Source organism: Crocodylus porosus, unplaced genomic scaffold (assembly GCF_001723895.1).
Source record: "Crocodylus porosus isolate Cpor-Errol unplaced genomic scaffold, CroPor_comp1, whole genome shotgun sequence".
NCBI classification, from domain to species: domain Eukaryota; kingdom Metazoa; phylum Chordata; order Crocodylia; family Crocodylidae; genus Crocodylus; species Crocodylus porosus.
This window is the reverse complement of record NW_017728886.1, coordinates 29050477-29060298: the sequence shown is the minus strand read 5'-3', so window position 1 is coordinate 29060298 and position 9822 is coordinate 29050477. Positions and strand designations below refer to the sequence as shown.

Here is a 9822-nt window from a genome sequence, read left to right as displayed (position 1 = left end):
GTTTACTTAAACAAACTATCTATGCATAGGGCAAGATATCAAGATAACCCAAGGCATGCAGGAATGCGGATTCCTTATCTCAGAACATTTGAATTAAGCAGTATCAGCACGTCTGGTCTTTGTCTGTTTTTCTAGTCAAGTCAGTCAATTATTTCTACACTTATTAAAATAGTTTATAAGCTTAGCAAATCAGATTCAGGTTTTTAACTACTTACATCCTATAGTGAGATGTGCACAACTATACAAAAAATCAGATAGTGGAAAGAACCATACTGTTATTGGCTTCTTTGCAACACTGTTTGCAAGAACATCACAGGCAAATAATCCAGGTTAAGTCTGGCCCTGCTGACTTCAGTGAGGCCAGGATTTCACTCCATCTTGGTAAGAGACTGTTAAACAAACATCAAAGTATACTGTTTTATTTGAGTTAAATTATCTTATGACATATGATACAATATTAACGTGGACTAAGCACAAGAGCAATATTTTAAAATCAATACAATATTTGGAAATGGGATACTTGAGATAAAAGCCCCTGTAAACTAATGTAGTTTTAACAACATACCATACTCTGGAAAACTCCAGCAGAAAACATACAAAGAGGCACAAACCACAATGTTAAATTACAATATACTTAAGATGTTCCTCCCAGTTTTAACAGTATCACAAATACTGTATAAAACACTTTGTAAAAGTAATAAAATATATTCAGATAAAATCTTTAAAGCTACAAAATGTTTAAAATGCAGATTGAAGCATTTTTTTTTTTACATAAAAATGGAGGCCTGTTATAAACCAAATCTTTTATATAAGCAGCATCAATAACCTATATTTATTTTCCTTCTGCAATGAACAACATCACTATAGTAAAGTACTACATGTTACATGCATGGTGTAACAGAAGTAATCTGCAAGATGGTAAGTATATTAACTCCATCTCTAAATGAATTGGCCAGTCTTATACCATTAGTCATATTCCAAGATAATTTAACTTTGCAAGAATCCCTACTGGAAATCTTCACGAAGTACAATACTACCCTGTCAGAGTGTGAATGGGAAAAAAATCTCTCTAGGAATTTACACTGACAACCATGTATCAGAGCACCTCATTTTTTGAGGAGGCTTTTAAACAGATTTAAAATGCAAGGTATAGCATTTTACTGGATGACTTGGAGTTAACATTAACTTATTTAAACTAAAGGAGCTCAAGATTTGTCAACAAAAGTAAGTAAAATGTGACCATTACAGGGAAAATGTGCAACTACTTAGTCTGAGTGCCACACAGCTGGCATTCATTTAAACTATCCCCAGGTTCTTTTGAACTGAAGATCACAGCATCAGTTTTTATGTAGCACAATAGTTGGTACCATGCAATGGGTTCAGGGCACACGTAAACATGAAGGCTGATTTTCTGCTCTCAGTTAAAATGCTGCATAACTGGAGTCAGCCCAGTTAAGTTACTCCATATTTATGCTGGTATAATCAAAGACAGAATCTCAACTGAGAGATGGATTTTTTTCCATCGGCTACTTCCTAATTTACTGCTGTTTCCTGTAATTCATTGTCAATGCAGTAGCATGAAGACTGATATATTCTAATGTGCTTGCATCCTAAAAGATAACTTGCGTGGAATAGAAGCTATATTTGCCATGTTTAGTTTAATTAGGCAGGGGCATAGTGCATCTACTATTTTAAAGACAGTGTTAGAGTGATGTTGTAGCCATGATGAGCCAGAAATTATGCAAGAGGCAAAGATATCTCAGGTGGTATCTTTTATTACACCAACCGCATAGCTGGGATGGAGTTTGACAAGTTTCGAATTCAAGACACATTAAAAATAACCTGGAGAATGTCTTGGATTCAATAGTTTGTCAAATTCTTTCCCAACTATGCAATTAGTCCAAGAAAAGATATCACTCTAGAAATCCTGCCTGTGACTTTAATGGGAATTTTCAGAGTTCTGCAAGTGCAGAACCAGCATATTCATATAGTAAAGCACTTTCAGAGTGCAAATTTACCTTAAATTTACTAGATAAAATTCTTGCTGATACCAGCCTCCTGCCATAACTAAATAAAGCAGAAGAGATGTAGAAAAATAAACAGTAACAGCACATGTATGATTCAGAATTTGAGAGTTGGTGTGTGGGGGAAAAAAGTCCTTTTCACTGGGTACATTCATAATCCAACATACCAGCATTTTCACAGACATTGTAACCCCTGCCCAAGTAATGATACAGTCAAACCAACCAAGATATCTGGGGAAATCCTCTTACATCTGGGCAAATATTCCTGTTCAGTATTGCATGACAACTCCTGTATTCTGCTCTGGAGAGATTAAGGCAGATTCTGATCTCAGTTATCCAGGGACTCTTAACTTGTAGGTACATTAGTGCGTATCTGGGGTATCAGTGCATAACAGGGCCCGCAGGGCACAATACCTGAAATACTGACACAAGAACATGGCTTTTCTGTGTGAGCACTTGTCTTTGGTAACTCTTGCTGAAACAGCACAGTACGCAGATTCTATCTCAAAGATTCACCCTATCCTGGGCTTTATTAATGAAAGTTTGCGAATTAATGATGGTTTATTAATTAACCAAAGACTGACTGCTTCTGAAGTCTCTACCTTAGAACTGCTTAGCCCACAACCTAGATCCTTTCTCTGAAGAGCCACTCATTCCTCCCCTATATCTCCTAAAAATCACCCTGAGGAAAGCATCAGGAGACCCATTTTACGTTTTTTTCAGTAAAATCACTACCAGATAATGGGTAGGGCCTTCTTTAACTATTTACGAATGATTTGAATCATCTGCTTCACAAGCAGATGGATATTTTCATAGGAATTAAACTCCCTTTTATCTTTGACCAGTTTAATTAAATTTGTAGAACAAAGGGTCTAGAAATGCCACCTCTCTCGAACAAGAAGGCTCCTCCATATATAGTCTTTTTTGGCTCAAGAGCATGCTCTAATTCCAGGACAGGTTTCCTTTCCTTTGAATAAAAAATTCTCTGTTAAGTAGTAGTAATAGTAGATTATACCTTTTAAGTGTCGCACACTAAAACTGCTCGATGAGATTTATTTCTACTGTAACATATTGTCATCTTAATCTAGATAATATAAAATAATCTAGTCTTAGAATGGATGATGAAAATTGTGATCCCTCTACAGCCAGTGAAAGTTGGAGCTCACCTACATGGAGTGAAGAATTCTCGCAATGTGCCTTGCACCACTACACTGGCCTCCTTACCACCTGACTGTTGTGTTACCTTAGATGGAAATGGATGTCACCTGACATCTCACTGGTTCCACCATAAAGTTTGTTATGGAAGCAAAAGCACTGAGCAAATAGAGGTTGATATACTTTGTTCCTCCACATGAAAGGAAAATCAGTGGCACAATAAAGTGGTAATAGGCTCTGCTGCTTTACTGCAGCAGATGTCTATTATCTCTGTGGCACTTTCCCGTTTGAGCCAGACAAGAGCCCCATGGGTCTGGCTGGGTGGAGGAACACCCCACTCTGCCCCATTCAGTCGGACCCACACAGGGATTTTCCCCCCTGTTCATCTGCAAGCACGGAGTGGGGGAGTGCAAGTGTATGTGATTTCTTATTCTGCAAATTTCCATTCAGGTTCATTTTTAAAGTTTTATCTGAGACAGTGGTCACCAACCTATCGATCCTGATTGACAGGTCAATCCTGGAGCTTCTTTTGGTCAATCCTGGGCTGGGGGAGAGCTGGGCGCACAACCCCAACCCCAGCAGGTCAATCTGTGGGGGAGAGAAAGTGAGGAGACAAGATCGAGGACCCTGCGGTGAGCAACTGACTGGACGGCCCAGCTAAGAACAGGGAAAGGTATGTGGGACCCCAGCCCAGCTGGACGGTGAGAGGATTTGAGCCCAGGGGGCTCCTCCAGGGGTGTGAGACCCCCTCCCCTCCACCGGGCAGCCAGGTGGGCACAGCTCAGTGCAGCCGCAGCACATAAGTGGAATCAGGATCAGGCCCCAGGTCTGGCACTCTTCACGATCCAGGGGCAGGGGGACGGGGTAGATCCTGGGGTGCCTTTTACTTCCAAAAACTGATCTTTGCCATAAAAAAGTTGGAGACCACTGATCTAAGAAAAGCCACTCTGAGCTCAGCAACAGAATGTCCAGGGAGGTTAAAGTGTTCTGCCACAGGCAGAAATTGGAAGAAAATTTTGTTTCCTTTCAAAAATATTTCCTTTTGTTTTTTCATTGTTCAGGTCAGTAACGCTCAATGTTTCCCTTGCAAAGGCCAAATGAGTGGCTAGGGCTGGTAGCCCAAATAGGGCCCTGCATCAACTCCCTCAGCCCTGCACCCCTGGACAGGCTCCAGGCTACTTATTGCACAAATCTAGCATGCTATCAAGCCCATGGGGCTTCCCACATGTCTGGAAATTTGGCGGCAGGGGAGCAGCAATTGCTGCTACTGCTCCCCCGCCACCAAATTTTTCAACCCCTGGCAATTTCTGCAGGCCAGATCTGGCCAATGGGCCATAGATTGAGAACCCCCTATTTTAAACTAATTTGAATATTTTCTCCCCCCACTACTTTTCATTCATCCTAAATACTGTATTCTTTCCAATATGAGACACAAACAAACAAAATTTTCTTCTAAAAGTGGTCAGCATCTTAAATTGGTAGAAAAGCACAATTTTGTGGAAAAGTACATGCACCTGGAGGTTCTGTTGTACTGTATTATTTTTAAAGAGCTTTACCTTGATCTGATATTTTTTTTTTTCTTAAATTGAGTCATTTTAATATTTTTTTTTAGATGTATCTAAATTTTCTGTGTCCTAAATTTAAAGGTATATGGTATTCGTTTTACTTTCCCTCATACACTTTTAAGTGTTGAAAAAACAACAGTGCTAAAAAGCAAATATGATACCTAAAAAAAAAATTTACATTCTTCATATCAAAATGAAACAAAAACAGCCATTTACTTTCTTTTCTTTGTTAAAAACCAAGTTTGTAAAAATTACATTCTATTCTGATCAGCCCCACTTCTAAACATCTGTTATCTTTTTTTCTACCTTCAGTCTGAAGCAAATTCTTTCGATTTATACAAAGTCCCACCACTCTGTAAGGGCTGGACAAGATGACAAAAGCAAAAAGACTGGTATTGCCCTTTTATAGGGAAGACATAACAGTACGTGAAAGCAGGTCCAGATTGTTTTGGTTTTCCATTTTCAGCACCTTTTAAAAATCATCTGTTTCTCTTTCCTTCCTCCCCTTGTTTGAATCCTGCAAAATCTTATTTTAAGGCACTGCTTTGTTAAAAAATAAAGTCAGAACTGGATTCAAGCTTCCATTGTTCCCAGATGTCAGAGAAAATCACTTGGAAAAGCAGAAATATCCATTGTGTTTAGAGAGTGACAATCCAACTAAGATTACTTTTAAGGGTTCCTACCGATAATATTTTAATGCAATATTCTGTGCATGTTCACATAGAAAAATTCAAACGTCACAGAAAACTGTCCGTCCACAATTGCTTCACTCTACCATAATTAAGATGAAATCCATAAAATAGATATGCTGGTTCCATGTTCATGAGCAATCTGATTGATCCTTCCACGCACACAGTCAAGAGAAACAAATATCAATGTGCCATTATGCACTTCAAAAGAAGAGCGGAGGGACACGCTGGTCCACAGGCTTCCCTCTGGCATCTGACCTCCAATTTGCTGAGCAATTGCTGTGGGTTGCATCTGATCTCTAAGCAACTGATTTAGAGTCATTTTGAGTATATAGCAAGAGTGGATCAGCTTTAAATTAAGAGCAACACTGGCAATCCCCCTTTCTGTAAAGGTGAAATACTTCTGAGCCAGTTGTCCTGAAGAAACCAACTGTATTTGTTTCTCATGGGAGGAGACTTGGGTGAAACACAATAATTTGTTTCTGACCACTCCTGTAGGCAAACCTGTAAGAGAAACTGTAGCTGATATGGCAGTGGAAACTGCAGATGGGATCCAGATGAGGCTGAACATACTAATCCCAGAGCTGTCTCCAAAATACCGAACATTACATTGAGGAGGAGAAAGTATTTCAAAGCTAATCAAATCCCCAGCGTTGACTTTGGTGGCCTGAGAGGCCGATATTGAGGTGTCTCTATAATTTACACCAGACTTAAATATGTTCATTAATTCTCTGTTAGTACCATTCCTATTAATGTATGAAACTAAGGAAAAGCCTTCACGAACACATGTGTGGCCCATGGAATACAATGCTTGATGAAAAACAAATTTGACAACACCCATTTCGGTGAACTTTATAGCTCTGCCATCATGCGACAAACCTAGCATGTAAGGGTCGGAAACGGAAATAACTTTAAAAGTTGGTCGATAGTTAGTTTGGTAGTGCATTGCAGTTGACATCTGCGCACTCATGGCCACTGCACCCGTATCATGGGATAACCAAAATAAACTGAGTGGTGTATTAAGATCATAAATATTTAAGTCTTTACTTTGGTTGCAGAATTGATTTGGACTCCTCAGAAACACAGAGAGAATTTGGCTTGGCTCTACCTCTGCAGCACTGCTTAAACTCGTGCTCTGGAAATATTTGCCTTCTGGTTGCTCAACACGAACAGCACTCAGTTCATAGCCTTCCTCGCTGTTGTTTAGTTTCAAGGAGAGTTGAAGAAAGTTTCTGCAGTTGTGCTTTACAGCAAAATTGAGATCAGTCCACATCAAACCATGCTGTCTGAATACCACGCAGTTATCTTCAACTGATATAATTTCACAGTGAAGCCTTCCATTTATTTTCAAGTATAAGCCAGGGTAGACCTGAGAGCGGTCATATTTTCCTGAGGGTAAAATAATGTTTGCAGCCCAAGATTCGGAAAGCTTGTTTTCACTGGCTGCTGAACAAACAGTGTCACTGGCTGCAGAACAAGGGACAGCTACCGCTCCATCTTCGCACTCCGAGCACGCCTGGCATTCCTGCATTTCTCTGTTAAAGAAATACTCCTCTCCACACAATCCCAAGGCCGCATCTCTTTCAGCAATCCCAAGACATCGGAAGCCACCTGTTCATAGGAAGTAGGCAGATTTAATCTTTAGACATATCACATGCTAAAAATACTCTACAGCTTCTCAGAACAAATTTCTTTTATACATCACCTGATACTAGCCAAGCAAAGCAAAGCACAAATTACATTACTCAGTGTTGTCAGAAGACCCTTGATTGTAGACAAAGTTTAAAGATAAATGCCCTGATCCCTCACTTTGTCCAAGCTGCACCCAGCACTTACCTAGACTCTGGGTGGCCCCAGGTGAACTTTTAGTATCGGGCCTCCCTTCACCAGAGATAATGATAATAATTTTAAAATTATCATTTTCGGGCCCCCTTTCCTTCTGGGCCCCAGGAGGCTGCCTGGTTTGCCCTTTCCTGTGTCTGGCCCTGGCTGCACCTGCTGAAGTGCAGGGGAGCTGCAGGTAGCCTCATCATTCAGTATCTCAGTCCTAATTTGGAGGACTGGGCATAATGACCCTCTGTTATACAGTCACCACATCCCTGCTTACACATGCCCTGCCCCCAACTCATTGGAGCTGACTCATTCATGGACTGGTAGAGTTACTTTCAGCCAGCGGAGAGTTTTCCACATAAAGTCATCTCCACCTTACAGCTGCCTTACAGCTACATCCCCCTGCTTGCAAGGCACATAGTATCCTTAACACACCAAAGAATATAGTTGTTGGGTACATTTTCAAAAGGGTGTTTCTAACTTTGGGTGTTTTTCTAGAGGTGCTAACCACACACAACTGCCACTGACTTCACCTGAAGATGCAAATGCCCAAAAGTTTTCAGGGGGAGGGCAGGATGAAAATCAGGCTGTCAGAACTGGGCATGAAAAAACTTGAGGCTTTGCTAATTGCGAATGTGCTCTATAAAGCCTTTTAAATCATACCTAACCAAAAACTTAAAGTCCCCTTTCCTGAAACTTTCATGAAGTGCCTCCTGACACCTAAATATTGTCTCTATTTATCCAGAATTCCTCATTAACTCTTAAACTCTGTTTACTCACAGTATCAAGACTGAAATCAAATGCTGGCATACACCAGGAACATGGGCTGACATCTGAAATCCAGATGTTGGCCACAGACCCCCAATTAGTCATGTTTTTCTTCCTGTGCAGGAGCATTAAGAGCCAGGGACCAGCAGGCTACTGCAAACTGCTGAGCAAGCAGAAGACTACCTCCAGTATAGTTAGAGCTGCCAGACAGACCAGTATATATACACAGCATTTTAACACACAATTTTATTTTCATAGTCCCTTACATATTTGCCTTTCATTCACTTAAAGGATGTTCTCCCAATGACACAGAAATGTCATTGCTCTATAGCTGAATGACTATGAAAAGAAAACCTATCTGCATGTACTTTTAACTGGTTTATGAAGTAGAAAATGATCTGTTGCAGTGTTTAGCAAGGTTTATTTTAATTTTAAACATAATTTGCCCTTTAACATACACTTAGGCAAGGTTTTAATGTTAGATTATTACTCTGTATTCAGACACTACTCTGTACTCAGGGTCTGCTGTTCTCAATTCATGGTCTAGAGCCATGAATCAGGATGCCATGGCACACTGGGATGCCTTGAGATACTTTCAAGTGTGCCACAGGGGGCCATGAAATATTAGCCCTTTTAGGTTTACAAACGTGATACCCAGAATAAACCCATGAGTTAGATACAGACATTACACATAAACCAGTATGAGTGATTGGAAACCAGTCTAAACCTGTAACAGAACAGAAGTTCAGTACACAGACTGGTTTAAAATGGTGAAGCCTAGTCTAAGATAGACCCGGATAGATGTTTAGGTTAGTCTATCAAACTTTTGTGCCAGATCCCCTCCCAACTCAAGTTAGGTCACAGTCCCCCAGCATCCCAGGATGTTTTGCAGTTCCCCTACTAACTGTCCCTTGCAGAGCATGTGAATTAGACTTGGCCCACACTCATCTGCTCTGGCCCAGTGCTGGGCCAGCCCTGACCCCGGGCTGTCACAGAGCGAAGGCAGCAAAGGTCCCCACCCCAGCCCGCATAGCTGAGGGGGGCTGCATGAAGGGGCTTCCCCCCTTCCCAGCTGACTGGCACAGCATGGCTTCTTTCCTAAGCCCTGCACCCCTGCCAGCTGTTAGTTCCCCAGATCCTCCCCACCCCAGTCCCCCCTACCCTACTCACTGAGGCCCTCTAGATCCCCCAAACCCTGTCTGGGCCTCCCAGTTCCTCCCCCCAACCCAACTCGGTGATGCAGAGGGGGTGCACACGCACCCCGAGATCGGCTGTGCACCCCCCTGGAAGCAATCTTGTCACCCATGCTCCCAGTATGGGTCAGTGCAGTTGTAGGTTTGGGCCCTACTGGGGGAAAAAGGCCATGTCGCCTCTTGTCCTTCCCAGGCTGGGCCCTCACAGCTGGGCACTGCCAGGATAAGGGGCACCAGCTCTCCAGGCTGCAGCTCCATGCCCTGGTACCTCCTCTGGCTGATGGGGGCAGTATTTGGGGACCAGCCCCTCCATACACCCCCATCCCTGTCCTTTCAGCAGCTACTGACTGGGCAGCCCCCCATCCATCCCACCTCCCCCGGCTCTACAGGGAAGGGAAGGTCTCGACTGCAGATGCGCATGCAGCTCACTCCCGCCTTCACCTTCCATTCACAGCAAAATAAAACCCCTTGTAGAGGGCAGCAGGGGCTGGGAGGGTGGGGAGGAGAGGCAGGGAAGAGCAAGGTAACTGGGAGCTGCACAGCTTGGCTGGGCAAGAGGAACACAGGGAGGGGAAAGCACCTGCCAAGTGCCCCCCCC

The 9822-nt window shown here is 42.3% G+C and overlaps 1 protein-coding gene across 1 annotated transcript in view; it reads right to left on the bottom strand.

Moving 5' to 3' along the window:
• Positions 1–4616: 4616 nt before the first annotated feature.
• Positions 4617–9822, bottom strand: part of LOC109307752 — a 17746-nt gene continuing 12540 nt past the window's right edge. The window contains exon 4 of the mRNA XM_019531822.1: positions 4617–7044. Within this exon, the coding sequence (XP_019387367.1) occupies positions 5525–7044 (1520 nt within the window). The 3' untranslated portion in view covers positions 4617–5524. The remainder of the gene's footprint in view (positions 7045–9822) is intronic.